The sequence below is a fragment of the Etheostoma spectabile genome, chromosome 5 (genome assembly GCF_008692095.1).
Source record: "Etheostoma spectabile isolate EspeVRDwgs_2016 chromosome 5, UIUC_Espe_1.0, whole genome shotgun sequence".
NCBI classification, from domain to species: domain Eukaryota; kingdom Metazoa; phylum Chordata; class Actinopteri; order Perciformes; family Percidae; genus Etheostoma; species Etheostoma spectabile.
This window is the reverse complement of record NC_045737.1, coordinates 25310105-25330294: the sequence shown is the minus strand read 5'-3', so window position 1 is coordinate 25330294 and position 20190 is coordinate 25310105. Positions and strand designations below refer to the sequence as shown.

Sequence of the window (20190 nt, the reverse complement as noted above, 5' to 3'; positions counted from 1 at the left end):
CCACATGCACAGTGAGGTGTTTAATCCCAGGTCCTTGAGATTTGTAACAATCTCGCACAGCTTTCTTTCGTCACGAGGTGAGAACGGGAAGAAAAACTGTTTAGAAAAAGGCCCCCAGAAAGTGGGCCGTGCTTTGAAGCAAATCAAGTTAAAAGTAGGCTAATTATCCCATAGACTTCTAGGCCTCGAGGCTTTATCCATTATTTGAACAGTCTGGTGCGTACCTACTTACCACAGGAAGTGCGGTACTCATGTGGACCCAACTCAGACATTCCAGTAGTGCCGGTGAGACCCATTCAGTAAAACACTTTAGAAATTCATCGGTTATCAGCTTTTTGTCGCTTACAGCTTCATATTTAGGATATTAAAAGGATAAATAGCTTTACTTCTTCTAGATAACTGCACATCATTCTAGTGTGTCCTGCACTAAAATACTCAAAAAACTGGATACATTTAGAGGCCCAGACTCTTTCACTGAGGCAACATAAAACTGTGTGCAGACTGCATCATTACCTTAAGTGAAATGGTAGTTAGTCAGTAAAAGAAAAGATATGATGGTAAATGATTAATTATAGTCAATGTGCTGCTGACATCAATGAAAAGTGTGACTGCAGTAGAGCAGATCATAAAGTGTACCGACAGGTAAAAATACTGACTGATGTTCTTTATAAAAGGTCAAACAACAGAATAAAAACATTCATTATTCCCTCAGAGCAGTGAAGTCACACACACACACACACACACACACACACAGTGACCGGAGCGTTTTTGTCGAGGTCCATAATAACCTGCAGACTGTTGCCAAGGACAGCACCTGAACACCACACACAAGGATAACACACACACATATATAAATATATATATATACACACACACACACACACACTTTAAAAACATACTGCAATTATGAGTTATTGATTTCCCAACAAAGTGGCAGCTGTATCTGCAGTGTATGTGTGTGCTACATGTTTTCTAAGGGTGGCGCTTGTTTTTGTTGTTTGCAGCCAGTAGAGGTGGGAACAGTTTCTGCAGGAGGTTGTAATAATGTCTCTCTCCGGCTGCTGTGGGTTTAAAATAAAGACGTGTTTGAATATTGGCTCAGTTGATTACAGGTGTGTAGGTCAAGAGGGGTCCATAAGGCTACTGTGATATTGTCAGTCATGAATGTAAAGTTTCAGTTTATAACACACACACACACACACACACACACACATAGCTGTCTGTCCTTGTTTTGGTCAAATTCCATATCCATATCCATGGTTATCTGCATAACCTCTGCTCTAGGTCTTTCTTTGCTGTTTAATGTCAACTTTTCATTAAATGTTAATCCTAAAATTGGCGTGGATAATAAATTCGCAACATTGTCCTTAAAACTATTGTCCTCCTCACCAGCTGTAACTTTACTCACAGCTGCCATCGTGAACCAACAAGCTGGCTAGCCATTCACGTGCACGTATCTATGCTAGCTAGGTTGTGTATCGCCAACAGCTTGTGATTTGTGTCCCCACCAACTGGAGCCAGCCGCCACTAAAAGTAGCTCCAATGGCGCCATTTTTATGCTACCTAGCACTCACCTGCCGTTAGCATGCCATTTACTGCCATTCATTTTGACGTCCCTTTGACAATGAATAACTTTACATCTGAAGCATTAAAAGAATTTAATTGTCCATTGTTTATTTCTAAAAAAACACGACAATGTATTAAAGGCTCTATTACCTTTTATCTCACGTTATGGCTCCGTAGCAACGATTGCGTCAAAACCACACAACTTACTGTTGAATAGAACAGGATAAGCTCGCAGGCAATCTCCTAACATATACCTGCGCTCTCCGTCTCTGCCAGATTGAGAATGATTGAGATTTCTCTTGGCACAGCTACCGGAAGACTTTCAGACAGGTTGCTCATGTCACATCTACGTCGTCACGCTCAGTCATAACCGGAAAAGTGCTTCTGATACCCATATCCTTCTCTGATCTCCGTTGAAATCAACAGGGTCACATTGTCCATTTCTTATACTGTCTAAAGTCCCCACCATGAACTCGACCAAACAAAGCCCACCCACTTGGAGTGAAGATATGATCGGTCAACTGCAAAATTCTGCTTGGTCGACAATTCATTTTCACATTTCAGCACAGAACTGAACAGGCAAGTTTCCTCATAAAACGTTTTTTTTAGATGTTGATTGTCAAATTATGAGTTGGTAAAAGAAAACTGATGACTTTTAAAATACAATATTTTCTAATAACTAAGGGCCTTCTCTGATTGTGCCTTGACACTTTTAAACACAACGTCTAAAACAGGGGTCTCAAACTCTATTTACTTGGGGGCCGCTGGAAGTAGAGTCTGGGTTTAGCTGGGCCGCATCAAGTATTCCAAAAAAAACCTCTATTTCCTCAAAAAAGGGCGCGGAACTGCCGGTGCTTTAAACCCCTAGATCTGATATGGTTGGTGCATTTCACAACAACAGACCTCACATTGTCAAACCTCAGGCATTTGCCACAAAGGGTACTTAGCTAGCTTGACAACGGTTACGCCGCTGTCACGAGACTACGGTAGCCCATAAGTGACATGCGCAGTGACAGAAAGTTTCAGAACGCGCGGGCCGCACTAACACTTAACTATGATGTCAAGTAGGGGGCCACAAAATATCATCCCGCGGGCCGCAATTGGCCCCCGGGCCGCGAGTTTGAGACCCATGGTCTAAAAGGAGAGTCTCAACATTGCAGTAAATATATTTTTCACTCTCCATTTTGAGGTAATTTTAGTTTGGTTTGATCAGTGTGCCATGGGTTTTAAGTCTAACATCATATATCGGTATTAATGTGGGTGTGACAGATTTTTTATTTTTTGAATAAATAGCAGCTGCAGGTACACAGCTCCACCCGCTGGACAGTTTCAATATTTACAAGTTCATTTTGTAATTCTTTAACCCTTGCGTTGTCTTCCTGCAGACCATACAACTTTTTGGTTTTCTGGGTTAAAATTAAAAGTATTAAGTTAAAACTTTTTTTTTTTTTTTCAACGCTTTGGTCATCTTTTTTCACACTTTTGTCACTTTCCCACAATGTTTTAGTCACTTCTTTCTGGGCTTAATAATAAAAATACAAAAATTCAAATGCTATAAAATTGAATAAAACTCCCACATTTAATGAAAGTAAGGAACTGGTACATTATTTCACTTGTAAAAAAAAAAAGCTTTATGGAACAATCCACATTATTTTGTTTGTGACAATTTGAAAGAAACCCAAATTTCTGATATAGGAACCTTTTGAAAACGGGTCAAATTGACCACAGGAGGACATCAGGAGAGTTAACAATGGATGCTGGAACGTTGTCATATCTGCAAGCTTCTGTTGAAGTGAATATTATCTGGTGACCAGTGCGCCCCTTTCAGCAGCTAGTGAACTGAAGTATTCGGTTTCTGTTTAACGGTTGGAAAAACATTTATATTAAACTTTTGGGGTTTCAAGACAGAAACATCTGTTGAATGTGAAGCTAAAAAAACAAAAGAACACGACGTAGCGGTGGCAGTTGACGTGGTGAAAGGAGTCAGATAGTTTCAGTTTCCTGTGTGAACACTTCCATTTTAAAATGTTACTTTTAATATAAACACTGAAGTGTAAAACCGTTGTCCTCATGCAGCGGAATGATCAAATCACAGAAAGCATCACAATGCTGGACTGATTTATTAAACATCTTCTACAAAAACACATGATAGAAAATTATTTCACTTTGTCACAACTTTATAGATAGAGACAAAACAAACAAGAAAAACAGAAGTGAAAACAGTACAAATGTATGTAAACCGCTCCACCTGCTGGACACATCCAGCTATTACAACACAAATAATATTTCATTATTTAGACTGTTGACGGACGCTGACTGATTTCTGATGTTTCAGCTGATTTAAAAACAAGTCAAAACGTTTCTCTGTAAAATAAACACGTTGACAGCAGCATTCATACAACACACGCGAGGAGAATCTCTGATTGGTCACTCAGAAAACTGAAGGGGTAGCCTGGAAATCCAGACCCCAACCCGAAAGATTGAAGGTCTGGCATCGAGTAATGAAAGTCACCCATCTTGAGGGGCGGCACCAAGCGGGCATTTGCAAATCTCACTGCACACAACTGAATAACACTACGACCAATCACAACAACACACAGGGTGACGTATCCAGAGCCCCATACGCTTAGCTACCAGCGGAGCTAACTGGTAGATTAAACTGCCGTTATCTGATTGGCTCGCCTCTGGAACGACTACATCAGATACACCGATTGATGATTGGTGCAGCCCGGCTACAAGGATCTGGGTAATGAGCAGCATTACTTGATGCCAGAGTAACTCGCTGGGCAAATTCAAATTGTGCTCTCGCGAGAACTCTGGATTTCCAGGGTAGTGAGGGGGAGGAAGAGGAGTGTGAAAATGGAAATAAATAGCATAGAGAGGAGGAAGTTCTGAGCAGATCTGAAGTCCGATGTATAAATCATGCATGAACCATTTCACACAAACTGAACACCGCACTGACTTTAGACCAGCGGGCACACAGTTTAATACAGATATCTGCAGGTTACTTTTATAGTACAAAAATGGTAAGGTTTTTTTTCTCCAATTTCCCTGATTATTATTTTAGTACACAGCAATCTATTTCAATCTATTGTAAAACACTGTGTAAAGTCTTTCAGGATGAGCTCATTAATGAATAATCGTTAATAATGCTGATGATGGAGATATATCAGCTGATGTCACATAATCCGTAATACTTCTTTTGATGAGAGGTAACCTAACGGTCAGCTAACCTGCAGACAGACAGGTGCTTCTGTCTAACTGTGCAGGGGAGTTGTTTGGTCTATAAAATGTCATATAATAGTTAAAACTGTTTTTCTGTCCAAAATGATGACTTTAAATGTCTTGTTTGTCCAAAACGTAAAGATTTTAAAATCCCTTATATCTGATCACATTCATATTATAGAGGTGTTTTTTTCTTATTGGCTGTAGGGGAACATTTTAACACTTTAGTTTTTACAGTAAGAATTCTGGCCATTTTTCAAAATAAAAGTATCTTATCAGTTTTTTCAGGTCCCCCCTCCTGCTCCCCCCCTCCTCACCATTCTTTCTTCTTCTCGTCCATGGAGACCCCCCCGGGCCCCAGGGCCACCACCAGCAGCAGGCCTCCGATCACCGACGTGGTCTGGAAGAAGTCGTACTTGAGGAAGTCGTGCATGGGTTTGTACGACGGGATGCTCCAGAAGGCGTTGAAGGTGAAGTTGATGCAGAGCAGCCAGACCACCAGAGTCAGAGCGGCCAGCTTGGTCTTAAAGCCCACCGCCACCAGCACAATGAGTGCCGTACCCACCAGGTTCTGCAGGATCTGGACACAGGATCAGCTCGTCAACATGAGGATTCACACAGAAACTGAAAGAGTTCAGGATCTGAGCTGAGAGGTTAGTGAAAGAAAATCTAACATTTGATGCGTTCAAGGATGCTTCGAACTTAAGTTATATTGTCCCCTTCACAATTTTTTGTAAATGGGACAATATAAAATCAATGTTGAGGACAAACCTTTATTAAATAGAAAATCTTTAAAACTATCAACGACGTAGCCCTTGAAGTCCTGAAACGTGGTCGTGTTTGATCTTCTGTGAACAAGATCATGACTTGAATTTAAAATGAAACAAAAATATTTTGAGATGTTGCGTGCTCCATAAACGACTGAATTCCCATCAACCTCCGTTGTATTTTAACATAGCATGCTAACATGCTAACATGAACACATTAGTATGTTCAGAATCAGCTTTGTTGTATTAAACCTAAAAGAAATAGACACAGCTGAGACATTTTCTATGATGTTCTAAAAATAGAAATGTGTGTGTGTGTGTGTGTGTGTGTGTGTGTGTGTGTGTGTGTGTGTGTGTGTGTGTATATATATATATATATATATATATATATATATATATATATATCTCCAAAAAGCAACTGTGTGTGTGCGTCACTCACACTGAATAGGCTGAGGTCAAAGTGCAGCAGCGTCATGAACATGAGGACAAGGAGGACCCTTCCTCCCAGCTGCAGCAGGTGTTTCGGAGAGCTCTGATGACCAAGAGAAGGAACTCCTGCAAACACACTGCGAGCTTCCCCCCGACACTCTGCCAGGAGGAGGAGGAGGCCTCCCCCCAACGCCAGGTTCCTACAGGGGGGAGGAGGGGAGGGGAAGCAAGCAGAGAGGGGAAAAGAGGAAACGGGGAAAGGTGAGGAAAGGAGATGGAGGAGGAGAGGAAACAAAGAGAGAGGAGGGAAGGAAACATGGAGAAATTCTTTAAAAAGATGTTAAGATAATCATTAAAGAGGGCTCCGAGCAGACTGTGGTTGTGCAGACTCACCTCATGAGAAACTTTGGGTCCCACAGGATGCTGTAGGCCAGCGTCTGCAGAGGAGGAGGAAACATCAACTGTATGTGCTGTACATCCGTACTCTGGTGGTCATAGTCAGCGCTTGTTTTCAATTTCTTTTAGCGCTGTGAGACAAAATTGTCCAGAGTAATTCCGTTTGGATACTGTTTTTTTATTTTTTTTATTTTTTATTTCCAAAGTGAACACACAATGGACTGAAAACCTGTTCAGGTTTCATGTGTCGTCTAAAACGGAGGACGGAAGAACAGAAAGACACTTCAAACCGGTAAACCATTGTCGGACATCATGAAGAGCTGATTAAAGGCTGACGTTAACTCATTCGATATTAGAGAAGGCACCTTCACATCTGCCGCGACAGACGTGTGGGGTGTGTGTGTCGGTGAAGGGGGTGTGTGTGTGTGTGTGTGTGTGTGTGTGTGTGTGTGTGTGTGTGTGTACCTGGAGGCCAATGATCCCAAACAGAGTGAAGCAGGCATACTGAACAAAGTTTCTACTAAGGATTAACACACAGCCACCTGCAGAGAGACATACAGATGGTTTTATTTAGGACATTTCTGTGTTATGATGACTGACATTTTTTTGCACGTAACAGGCAATTTATTATCATGAGGCGAAGACATTCAGTTTGTCATGTGTTAGCCGTTAAACATGGTGTCTGAAGACATCAGAGGTTTGTTCACATGTTCAACTTCTTAACATTGTCAAAACTGACAACAACCAGTGTAAAGATGACTTTCACCATTCAAACGCTGTTGTTATTATTACTAGTGCAGTGCTGTTTTAATCATCTGAATCTGTAAATCAATTTTAAATTGTAAAAGTGATCTCTGACTTAAGTCATGTTGTAAGTAAAAACTGGAACACAGACACTAGTTTCCTAAATGATCCGTTTTCTCTATCTTTGTGAGGGCCAGCTTCCGTTTTAAACCATCATAGTGAGGACATTTGTGCATTTTGGTTTCTTCAAAAGGACTGTTTCAACGAGGGTCCTCACAAGTATAGAGAGCCAAAATCACGTCCCTTTCGGTGGACCTCATGGGACTCATGTTTTGAAAAAATATGAATGGTAGTGAAGGGGGAGAGGCAAATTTTTTTGGGGCCGTTTTATTTGATCCATGGAATACAAATATGATGTCCGTCAATTTAAAAGATAATTTTTCTGCCTAAGAAAGTCTCAGTTAGCTGTAGGTTTGTCATAGTACCACTCAGTTTTGTGTGAAACCGCTCAGTGAACATCTCTCGTCTCACACAATTTACGTCACCTAGCTAGCTAGCTAGCTTAGCTCTGTGCCACAACACATGTAACGTTATCTTACCTGACGTGTTTTATCCAGTGAAATGTTTTCAGCCGATAAGCAAAAGAACAAGCAAGATTCTCTGCTCATTTGAGTAACGTTACATCCCCGGTACGATACACAGAAACACGTAGCTTCAGCCAGACGTCATCCAGGCAACATTGAAGTGTGTAGTCATTTTCACAGTCTACTACTTCAACAATTTAACAATTAACTTAGACTTTCTTCGGTTGAAACATTATCTTTTAAATTGACGAACATCATATTTGTAATCCATAGCTCAATACAAACAGGATCAAAAAATAATTTGGCTCTCCACGTTCACTCCCGTTCATAAATTTTCAAAACATAGGTCCCATGGACTGGAAGTAGAAGGGCGGGTCTTCAGCTCTCTATAGAAAGACAAACGTGTGTGCATATATATTACCCAGCTGCCCCAGCAAGTTGAGCAGGACGAAGATGTTGGCGAGGAAGTGTCCACAGTTCCAGGTGGATTCGATGTACTCGCTCTGCTCCCCCCACTGGAACCACATCCTGAACCCGTCCTCCAGGAAGGTGCTGACCAGACAGAGCCGGGCCATGTGGGGGAGGTAGTGTTTGGTGACCCGCAGGAACTACAACACAAAAAAGTAAAAGTGTCAGAGTGTCACGAGTGGATTAAACTGTGGGTTTCTGTTATCTGGTAATTACCATTTTTACTGGGAAAATCTGTTGAAGTGTGACATGTTTTTTTGATTGATGATTTTTTTTTTTTTTTATTAAAATCTCTCCGGTGAAAATAACCCTTGATGCCATGCCACTCCTTCAGTTTAACGTTAAAAGCATTTAAATCACACACACACACACACTTAATCTTTAGTCTTTTAAACATTTAAATTACTATTAAATCAAAATTAACATTCATTCAACAAGTATGTTTCTTAAGAACAGACATGTTTTCCCTCCCTAAAACCTACCCTTTCTTTCTGGTCCAGTTTCAGGTTACCATCATGCAATCCCTATGTGCAGGCCACATAAATACCTGTGAGGATACAAACGTCTGCTGGATAACAGGTAAACAAATATACTGCAATGTGTCCTTTATAGGATTACACTCAAAAGACTTTGCAGGGTTTCCCCTGCCAATCTAAGGTTGAGGTGCAGCACCCGAGCCGTTTTGAGCACCGCCCAAGCTGAATAAATGTAAGATCAATGGGAGCATAAAACTTAAAGACTCTTTTCAGATCTAATGATTGTAGTTGGGTTGGGTTGGTGGGTTTGGTCTCAAATCTTTTTGAATGTCATTTATTTTTTTATTTATTATCTGCTCTAGCTTTTCCAACATTTTAGAAACAGACATGCTAGTAGGACTAATAATGGTCCAAAATGATGTGAAATTGCATAGGACCCCTAAACCCTCCCACCAAATACGTGCACCTAAGTCTTTTACAAACCGAGGGAAAACACTGCTTGTGTGACCAAATGCAATTTTGGTTTTCACTGGCAGCTGAAAAACATGCCTGCTGAATTAAAGCTGTAGTGAGAACAGGAGACTAGCCTGACATCCTAATCGAGGTGCGTATGTGGCAGCCAGTCAGCTCCAACATCCTCCTCAAACTGCTTCCTGTGTAAAGCTGCTTCAAAATAAAAGCAGAAAAACTACAACTGTAAAAGTAAACGTGATGTACCATAACCATTGACTGTGTAACAGGCACTAGAGTGCAGTAACAACTGAATAGTATGAACATTATTTAAAACCTGCAATATTAAAATGATTAATAATTTGTGCATCATTCTGTGATAGAAATTAACATTCAAATGTGTTACCTTATAACTTCTTTATGACAACAATCGGCACACCAGAGTCCGTTGAGAAAAGCATGTCAATTTTGCCCATCCTTCTAGGTCTGCAGACTCACAGCGCGTAACAAATAACTGAAGACTACAGTTTCATTATTGAGATCAATTCAACTTTTCGGCATCCGTAATTACCTTGATTTCGTCCAATATTCACAAATCTATAACGGACTTTGTATTGTTCCCGGATCTTCTTCTAAAATAACTTACAGATGTTGTGGAAGTAATTAAAAAAAAAAACTTCAAATACAATTTAAACTCAGCAAAGAAGAAGAATCGCGTTGCTTTGTAATAACATGATCGTCGAAATATTTATGATGGTACACCAGACTCCGTTTAAAACTCTGCATGTTTTAAGTTCCCCTGCTAATCTGCTGATCATTCTTAGCTGATAGAAAACAACCGAGGCCTTGAGCACATTATTAGGAGCCACTCCTCACTTCGGCATACAAGTAATTGGACTAAATACCTATTTTTGGTGATGCAGTATAACTTTATTTTCAGACAGACTCTCAGATCAGACTCTCGATCAGACACCCACAATTTGCCTTCGCCAAACTAACGTTAACGTTTAACGTATGCTTCAAAAGTTCAACAAAAGTTGATCCTACTTGAACAAAGTGCTGTTCGGGAAAATCTTCTGTAGGCCGAATTTACCGGAAGACAACACTGATTTACCGGAGTGTGCACCGTGTACAAAGCTCCATAAAACTATCAGATTATTGAATGGAATTCGATAGCAGAAAATTTCCGGCAACCGCGGTCTGCAAGAGTCCCAGCAGGTCCCAGCCCCCGTCTGTGGCCGGTTCATGATGAGTGTTTCCCGCAGAGAGGCGCTCACCTGGTCCGCTACATCCTCCGCCCGGCTCATTAGGTCTCCGTGTCCCATCTCTCCCTCCGCTGTTAAGGCACTTAAGTGCGGAGAAACGGCTCCCAGCTCAGGTTAAAGTCCGGTGAGACGAGTCCCGCGGTACGGCAGCGGTGGTGATGGTGATGCTCCGCTACTGCCTCCTGCTATCCCACAATCCTCTGCGCTTAGCGGGGACAGCGCCCCCTCTGGACGCGACAAGGTGAGGCATGCCACGTGTACGCAGAGTGCCTGTACAAATTCTCTTTTCTTTTTTTTTTAAATTAAATCTCTAATATAACAATATATAACAAAAAAATCAAAACATTAATCATGTGTGGCTGTGACGTTTCACCCCCATCAGAAACACTACAGATGATTTCATGGTCATAATGTTTTTTTGTTTGTTTCCTGTATGTCTATCTTGTGTAAATATAAAAAAATAAAAATAAAAAGCAACAAAAATGGTCCCAAGTGAAAAAAAAAGAGAAAAAAATATATATAAAAATGTAAGTAAAATGTTTGCCAGATCAAAAGAACCTATGTAGCAGTCATGACTTGAGGATTAACAAATACCTGGATATACAACTGTTATACAGTATATTGCATACTGCATATATTTATCATTGGTTTTAGCCTCTTCAGGACAAGTGTTGATTAAAAAAAACACACTAATTCCCAAGAAAACCCCCCAAAAATTCTGATATTAAAGTCACAAATATGCGAGAGAAAAACTTGTTTTTGTCACGGAACCACGTTGCTTCACTTTGCAAAATTCTATCAACCTCATCACACTACAGACACCGCCACTTGCCATGTATTAAACGATAATTAACCTGATCAAATTATATTTAGCAATCAAATTCAGCAATAAGGAAAGCCCAGAATTATCATATTATCATAAGCATCTGGACTTTAAAGGGACTTTGGCAATTGGGCCTATTCAAACATTTTGCACCAGGAACAGATGTACAGATGCAAGGATTTCGTTATTTAAGGCAATTCTAATGGGATTTGTTGGACACATAATACATGGCAAGCAGTGGCATCTGTGGTGTGATGAGGTTGATCCAATTCATATAAAATGACCTAATATGTCGTTATACTAATCCTTTAATATAAAACTATACATTTATATATCATGATGAGTTTTGGGACGTCGAGACTTGAAGCTGCAGTTCTTCCAACAGCCACCTGGTGTCGGTAAAGAGGTAACTCAGTGTCACAAAACATCTAAATATAATCCGATGAAAACCACACAGGTTGTGAGTTGACCATATTTGTACCTGTTTAATGTTTAAATTATTTTGGAAGAACATGCCTGTTCTGTGTCTTTACAGCAGTATCACCTGGATACAGAGATTCATTGTGGGATACAGAGATGCATTGTGGGATACAGTGAGAGTAAGTCAGTTGAGAGCAGATCTGTCCTGATCTTCATGTGTTTTCTTAGCTCTGTGGCTCTGAAAAACAAAAAAACACATTCAGCAGTGTGCGTGTGCGTGAGTGTGTGCGTGCATGCGTGCGTGCGTGTGTGCGCACACACACGTTCGTTTGTCTTTGTGATGACAAATTTTAAAAATTGTTACCTGCAAGTTGAGGTAGTGCGTGTGCGTCCTGCAGTGTGTGTGTCGTGCTGTTGTCTCTCTATAGAAGAACTTATTACACAATTGACACAGGAAGCCAGAAACAGGAAGCACAAAACTACTTCCTGTGGAGACACAGATACATTTATTGTTTTAATATGAAGTAAATATTATTTGCATATTCTAATTTTAATATTTATTATTATTTTGAATAGATTTGTTCATATTTTTTTCCTTTCCAAAACTGGTACATTATGACGGTGTAAATAGATACTAACAGGAAATTCTCATAAATCAGATTAACATTTAAATCATGCTTAATCAAAGGTCAACAAGAAAACCTGTATACAGCTGTGAACTTACTCTGTACCGACTATTCTATATATATACGGGTGGAACGGTACTTGTATTCGTTAAGAACCAAAATGGTACGGGCGTCTCGGTTTGGTACATGAATTTACATGGACAATACACGGTTTAAAACTGAATAAAACTTGCGTGCAAATTAATTAATGTAATGCGGAACTACTGTTAGATACACGTTACTTAGGGACACCTAACCTGTAGCCCTGCCTTAGCTCTGAAGCTAGGTAGCCACTAGCCACTAGCCAAGCCTCTCCTCTCTAAGCGTAGCTCCCATGGCGCCATTTTAATGCTACGAAGCCATCACCTGCAGTTAGCATCCCATTGACTGCCATTCATTTTGGCACCACTTTGACAGCGAATAACTTTACATCTGAAGCGTTCCAAGACTCTATTTGTCCGTTGTTTATTTCTAAAGAAACACAACAATGTATAAAAGGCTCCATTACCTTGTACCTCACGGTATGGCTCCGTAGCAGAGTTTTTGTTGTAAAAATAGGCTATCAATTGCGTCATAACTAGTCGACAAATCACCATATTGCCGTGACAAGCTCGCAGACAGTTTCGACTTTCATCAGCTGTTTAGGCTTAATTGCTAATTAATGTTAACTAGCATGTTAGTTAGCAGTTAGCAGTAATTAGCCTTTGTCTATGTTGTCTCCTAACATATAACTACGCTCTCCATCTCTGCTGATTGGGAATGATTGAGATTTCTCTTGCACAGCTACCAGAAGACTTATAACTTTCAGACACAATGCCCACATCACAACTACGTCGTCAAGCTCAGTTGAAGGCTGCGCAGTAACGCCTAGCCATCACTGGAAAAGTGCTTCTATTTTCCTTCACTGGTCTCCGTCCAGAACAACGAGATCCGTTGGTCCATTTCTTTAACTGTCTAGACAGTTAAAGAAATCTAGAGGAGTCTGGAGATGATGTGGGGTACTTATTGTTTACTGTTTACATCTTACTTTACATACTCAGGGGAGAGACTGTGTGACACTTAAAAAACAAATTCTGAATTTTTGTTTTGCTTTTCCCGCTGAACTGAACCGTTATGCCTGAACCGAGGTATGAACCAAACCGTGACTTCTGTGTACCGTTCCACCCCTTATATAAACTGACTATACTGACAATGAGTTGACACACAGCAATAAAGAACATACCATATGTGGTGTGGGGGTCATATTCCCCCTTGTCTGCTTTCTGTGCGTCAGCTGCCTGCAAAACACACATACACACACACACACACACACACACACACGGTTTAATTTTCAAAATTCAAATTTTCAAACACCATATATTTGTTGTACTGCACATTGTTGCAGCTCCTATTTTCACCCTGTGTGTTGAGCTTTCTGTTTTAACAACAGAGTGAGGCATCACACTTCTGTTCCTTCGTTGTTGGGAGTCGCACATGTGCAGTACCTAGGTCAGGACTACTAGCCAGTCAGAAGCAGAGTATGAGGGCGTGCCACTCTAGCAGCTAGGCGAGCATTATAATGTCACAGAAGTAAAGGCTGGGCTAAAAAAGAGCTGTTTGGAGCAGTTAGTGAACAGTGTTTTCTGTTGGAGATGGTAAGTCCCTTTGGGGGAGACTTTGGGTTGGGTTGTACCTTTTTAAAAAGATATGTTACACAATAAAGGAAAGGAAAAAAGCCAAAAAGTATAATATGAGCACTTCAAAATCATCTTGCTGAGTTTATTGTATTGTTACTCCCCAACCTCGTCTGTTTGACACATTTCATAAAACAACACAAACATGCTGAGTGACCTTTGGCTAAGCGATACGGCTAACAATCTACATCTGGGTATTTTTCTATGCTTAAGGACGTTACAGATTTATTCTGTTTTCGTGCACAAATGCAATTCAACTGCATAAGTTAAAAACTTTCGTCACTGTGGTGATTAAATAAAACACAAACATCCAGCTGAAGCTTCAGGTCGGACTGAAACTCACTTACACATCAGCAACAACTAACAGTATTAATTTATGGTCTTTTCTTTGTTTACTCGACTAATGTTCTTATTGTTGTTATTATTATTATTGTGATTTTGTTGTCTTTTTTAATCTATTTTTTATTTATTTTTTCTTGCTAAAACTGCTGCTGGAACTTTCAATTTCTTCGCGGGAGTCATCCCAAAAGGATTAATAAAGAGAAGTCTAAGTCTAGTCTAGTATTACAGTGACTGATCAGCCGGCACTAGTGTGTGAGCATGAGAGCCCTGTAGGATGAAACATGACGCTGTTCACCTGAACGTTTGGTTGTACCTCCGACACTTCCTTCTCTGCTTCTTCCTTTCCTACACTCTCTTCTTCTTCTTCAGCTACTTCAACTTCTTCTACTTCCTTTTCTTCATCCTCCTCCTCTCCCTCGAAGCAGCCGACAGCGTCCACTGTGATCAGCTCTTCCTCCTGAGCCTCCTCCAGGTGCACCTGGGAGGACACAGACAGAGAATCAAACTCACCCTCCCCCCCTGTTTATCAGCGTTGATGTTATACAGTTGATTTCAGACATATTCAGACAGTTTGCCGTACTACTACTTCTTCTCTAACATGACCCTGCGTCCTGCTGACCTGCTCCTTGTGCTCTGCAGACTTCATGTGCTCCACAAACTTCCTGGGAGTCCTGAAGTGACGTTTACACACCGGACAGAAGGGACGACACATCTGCTTACACATCTGGAGACAGAGAAGAAGAACAGTGATTAATGAACCCGCTGCTTCCTATTTTCTTGTGATCATATCCGAGGTGCAGCGTGTCGCTCTGAACTGATGGAGTTTTACACAGTGTGTGGGAGGGGGCTTTCTTATACTTCCAACAACTTCTACAAAATAAAAGCCTCCTGTCGGTTTGCGGTTTGGTGGAGAGCATTTAATGTAAAGCAGCAGCAGGCAATGTTCAGTTTGAATCAGCAGCCACAACCACACAAACCCTCTGACCAATCAAAACCAGCTGTGTCTGTGATGGTGTCTGCGATGTCATCTGTGTTGCTACCTTGTGTTGTTTTGTCCGTCGATGGACGATGATATCACCGCTGAAATGAGTCTGACAAGTGTCACACCAACGTTGCGGTTCAGGCCAACACCCCCTGGAGGACAAAGATGGAGCAATCAGGATGTGTGTGTGTGTGTGTGTGTGTGTATGTGTGTGTGTGTGTGTGTGTGTGTGTGTGGGGTGTGTGTGTGTGGTGTGTATTTATACCTGTTCTGCGTGTGTGTGGGTGTGAGGCAGATAGAGTGTGTCATCCCTTCAGTTTCCTCAGGTTCGTGATCCTGCCATGTGTTCCTGAAACACCTGGACAACACACACACACACACCACACACCACACACACACACACACCACACACACACCACAACACACACACACACACACAACACCAACACACCACACACCCACACACCACAACACACACACACACACACACAAACACACAACCCACACACACACACCCACACACTTACTTACTTACTTTACTCCACTACATTTGTCTGACAGCTTTAATTACTCTTCCGATGACAGTTTTTCATCCCCTTTCCTGTCCAGTGAAAACCATGTATGATGCAGGTGCAGTTTAACTAATGTGTTGATAAAATTCTATTTTCTACTACTTATCCTACTTCTTAAGCAAAATAAACTCTTTAAAAAACCTCTTGGATCAGCTGGAAAATGCAACGTCACAAAGCTGAAAATACAGGGCTATTTTTCTGACACCATGAAAAGTTGACTTTTAGACATACGTGGTTCTCACAGGACAGATGGAGATGATGAATTGCTGTAGATTAAACTACCCAGCAGTATAAAAGGAGTTACAATTTGCACAACCTTAAACATCTACAGCAGTAAAATGCAACATACACATTAATGCAGCAGTAATATTAATTCAGAAACATCAGATATAATAGCAAACGCCGACAGGGAACATTTTACTGCACAATCAGTGCTTTTACTTTAAGTACTTCCACTACATTATGCTGATAATGCTTTCGTATTTATACATCAGTTTCAAGTTTTGACTGCAGGACTTTCACTTAGTTATGTAGTGGCATATTTTTTACATTGCAGTTACTTTTACTGTTGGCAAGTCATCCAGCCAACCAAATCATTAACCTGAGATCTGACCTCAGTGCAACAATGTGGAGATGAAGTAGCCTACTGCAGTATTAGAGTACCGGAGGAACCTCAGGTGTTTCTAACCTGCACAGAGCGACAGGTAAGGTCACAGACGTGACAGTGGAGTCCACCTGTCTGTTTGTCAGCTGTCCTGTCTGTCTGTCCAAACTCTCTGCTCTCACTGCTCTGCTGGATGGTGACCTTTAGTGAACTTACACTCGGCAGCTGACACGCACACACACATACACACACACACAGAGAAAGTATTACAACACGTATATGCATGAGTGATGTCATAAACTGAGATGACATCAGAGTGTATCATCACCTCAGCTGCTCTGCTGTCCTCACTGGGCTCTGCTGACGCCGGCTGGTCTGGAGAGGACAGTCTGGATAAAACGCCATCTAACAACACACACAAACATACACACATTTATGATTAGGATACAAACATATAGACTTTACGTTCGCTTAGGAATAACGTTACAAAATGCATTTCCTCAGAACTGTGAAGGTGTCCCATATGATGGTTCATTACAGAACAGTAAAAAACCAATCAGTGACATCTATAAGATTTAAGCTGAAAGCTCACCGCAGCATCATAACCGTATGTAACTGTGTTATGAATAATAACACAGGTAAAAATGGATATGTAGCTCTGTTGTGTCTCATTTCATCAGAAAAACTGTATAAAATTAACTTGTTAGTTAACTTGGTTTAATCAGGCAAGCTATTCATTTGAAGCAGACCTTAAACTTCCTTCTCCTCCTTCAAACTTTATACATAATAAACACTTACGTAACTGTAGAACTATAAATGGTACACACTGGAAACACTTCTTTTAAAATCAAGTCTTTTAAAATCTTCAGGTGAAATGTGGAAAAGCTAATTCCATCTGTAGCGAGTTCAGTGTTGGAAACCAGCTCAGTGTGAACATTATGAACAGCTGTTTATTGTAGAGCAGATAGCAACGGTAGTATGAGCTTTATACATAAATCACATATATTGCAATTTATGACACTCACTGTTAACCTGCTTGCTTACATTTCTAATATTGTGTACATCTCGTTTTTGCATCTTAATGATTATTTTTAGTTTATTTGCAGTCTTTCCTGTGTTGTACTGAGCTACTGCACAACAATATCCCTCTGAATAAATAAAGTTCTATCTTATCACACCTTGGCAAGTGATTGCACACACACACACACACACACACACACACACACACACACACACACACCACACCACACACACACACACACACACACACCCCCACACACACCACACACACCACACACACACACACACACAACACACACACCACAAACACACACACACACACACACACCCAAGATACTACATTGATATCAGAATACAGACCTCATCTCTAAAGAGATATTTGTTGTTGGAAATCATTTGGTCATCGAATGCAAAGAGTAGCACTTTTTAGTGGCACATATTTTCCAGTATAACATTTTCAATTTGAGAATTTATCAGCAGCTAAATCTGCAGGAAGTCTGGTCACCTTGCAGCTGTGTAAACAGCGAAAAACTATCTATCTACGTAAATTGACGATCACAAATTTTTTAAATCCTGCCTCTTTGTCATGTTTATTTTCAGGTAAGGCAAAGATTTAACTGATAAACAACTTTTTAGACCACGGTTTTGCTAGCTTATGTAAAAAGTGACAATGTGCACACAACAGTCTTTGTGATGAAGGACGTACGTAAGGCCTCGTCCCCTGTACATTTTAGGGGAGTCCTTCACCTGCTGTGGGGCAGCTCTCACTTCCTGGTTGACCACATGACCCTGGGACTTTCTCTCTATTGGTCAGAGCTGCAGCGTCTTCAGTTCTGAGGGAAACATATTTATTACAGCGGTGATTGTGGTTCAGAGTCTCAGAGTGCTGATAAGAAATAATAACAATACACGTTATTTAGCACCTTTCAGAAAACTGTTACAAAGTGCTTTTTAATAAATACAGAACACAATTAAAACACAAAAACGAGAAATGTGTGAGCATTCGCAGTTCTATTCTACCTCACGTCTCTGAAACTGTAAATTCACTTGTCAGTGTATTAAAATGTCCATATTGAGAACTAATTCATGCTAATTGCCATGAATTTAATATTTACCGATTTATGCACAAACAGTAATTGTGCTTTTTGTTGGTTCGTTTCTCCTCTGAAGTGTTTGAAGCAGGAGAGTGACCGCAGCAACTGCTAATATTTATTACTGCGGAAATACAGTTAGTAAAAAATATCAGGTTCCAAGTGAAGCTGCTGCAGTTTATCTGTTAGCACATCAAACATTACGCTGCTCTGTGGATACAGACACCGACGTGTCTGAAACCCTTTAGAACATCTGAACTAGAGCTGAAACAATTAGCATATTAATTGATTATAAAAAATGAATTGGCAACCGTATTTTGATAATTTATCGTTATAAGTAATTATAAGAATTTATTACAAAAACTCACTGGCCAGAGATTCTGGTTCCAATCTAAATATTTTGGTGTTTGTTGGATAAAAACAAGATATCATAAAAACTGTGAAACACAATTTTTCCCTAATTTGTGACCATTTTCATCTAGAGCAAGAACATATAACTGTTCATATTGTGTAATGATGAGGCTACACTTGTGTTTGACTCACAGACTGGATGGAGAAAACACAAATAAGTAAAAATTCTCAGACTGACCGGTCCAGTCTCGCCCTCTTTGTGTCTCCTGAAACTTCGTCAGGTCCTGGGTCTTCCCTCTCTTCTTCTGTGGTGATGGGGCTGTGGGGATTGTTTCTGTCTACCTGCTGAAGGTGTCTTCTTTGTACTGGGCCAACAGGAAAACGAACCCACGTCACACTGTTCCCTGCAGCAGGTACAAAACACCTGAGAGGAGAACGTGAAGACAAATCAGTGAAACCAGCGAATACTTCAGCTGATCACAAGAGAAGAAGCTGCATCTAAAAACTCAAAGAAACTTTAATTTTCTCAATTAATTGTTTTATCTAATAAATGTCAGAAGTGGAAGAATTAGTATAGTATAGTTTTAATACCACAGTGTGACTCAAAGTTGTACATTAACGTGCAACTTTGAGTAGAATTCTACCAGTGGGATTGGCCTACAGCAAAAAAACAGTAAACAGCCAACCATAATAACCAATAGCCACCCATTGCAACCAGTCCTACCTGTCTGTTCTCCGCTGCTGTTTGACCATGTTGAAGACCAGTTCTTCACCAACACTGACCTGCACTGATAGAAGTGTATCAATAGCAGACAAAAATCCCCAAAATGTCTTAAAACACAAAAGTATATGAAATAAGAAGTGACATGTTGCTTAGCATGAAAGCCGAATACACAACTGGCTACTGGTAATTAGTAACATGTCCTAACGTAATTATTATATGGGACTGTACTCGATTGATAAGCAGACAAACTTTAAATTCGCCGATTTTTAAAAGAAATATCGCACCATCCGTGGTTTGGCTAACGTTAACGGGATAAAGCGGCTTCGACCAACAAACAGAGCCTGGCTTTAGTGCTTTATGCGTTGTTTGGCAGAGATTAAAGGAGCTCTTATCGGAGTAAGTACGTATATTTAATTTAACTACAGCTGAATTTAGTTAAACGTACCGCTCAGCAGAAGCTAAAACTAGCTCGGCTACATGTAAACACAGACTTATTCACCGTTTGTCTCCGAGTTGCTCTGTCGCCCTCTGTTGGCTGGGAGGAACACTGCGG

At 40.5% G+C, this 20190-nt stretch overlaps 2 protein-coding genes and 1 long non-coding RNA gene across 6 annotated transcripts in view; 1 reads left to right on the top strand and 2 right to left on the bottom strand.

The window, feature by feature from the left end:
• The window catches only part of LOC116690018 (uncharacterized), a 26076-nt gene extending 18299 nt beyond the window's left edge, over window positions 1-7777 (top strand). Inside the window, exon 3 of the long non-coding RNA XR_004332140.1 lies at window positions 7677-7777. This is a non-coding gene — a long non-coding RNA (uncharacterized LOC116690018). The remainder of the gene's footprint in view (window positions 1-7676) is intronic.
• Window positions 4405-10874, bottom strand: surf4l (surfeit 4, like). The gene is made up of 6 exons (XM_032516717.1): window positions 10383-10874; window positions 8133-8319; window positions 6849-6925; window positions 6381-6424; window positions 5998-6187; window positions 4405-5371 (listed from the first exon to the last, which is right to left on the bottom strand). The coding sequence occupies exons 1-6, from the start codon at window positions 10428-10430 to the stop codon at window positions 5105-5107; spliced, it is 813 nt and encodes a 270-aa protein (XP_032372608.1). The 5' UTR covers window positions 10431-10874; the 3' UTR covers window positions 4405-5104.
• On the bottom strand, window positions 10518-20190 carry ciz1b (cdkn1a interacting zinc finger protein 1b). Of its 4 annotated transcripts, XR_004332121.1 has the most exons (14): window positions 20083-20190; window positions 19638-19696; window positions 19152-19337; window positions 18219-18304; window positions 16780-16856; window positions 16536-16676; window positions 15541-15633; window positions 15334-15427; window positions 14913-15017; window positions 14589-14771; window positions 13501-13555; window positions 11978-12099; window positions 11675-11851; window positions 10518-10640 (listed from the first exon to the last, which is right to left on the bottom strand). XR_004332121.1 is itself a non-coding variant. In XM_032516734.1 (13 exons), exons 7-13 carry the CDS (start codon window positions 15582-15584, stop codon window positions 11798-11800), a joined length of 657 nt encoding a protein of 218 aa, XP_032372625.1. In that variant the 5' UTR covers window positions 15585-15633; window positions 16536-16676; window positions 16780-16856; window positions 18219-18304; window positions 19152-19337; window positions 19638-19696; window positions 20083-20190; the 3' UTR covers window positions 11652-11797. The 4 variants fall into 4 exon arrangements, 3 of the variants coding, with proteins under 3 accessions (XP_032372625.1, XP_032372626.1, XP_032372627.1); XM_032516734.1 differs by lacking the exon at window positions 10518-10640 and having other exon boundaries at window positions 11652-11851; XM_032516735.1 differs by lacking the exon at window positions 10518-10640 and having other exon boundaries at window positions 11652-11851; window positions 19638-19701; window positions 20083-20183.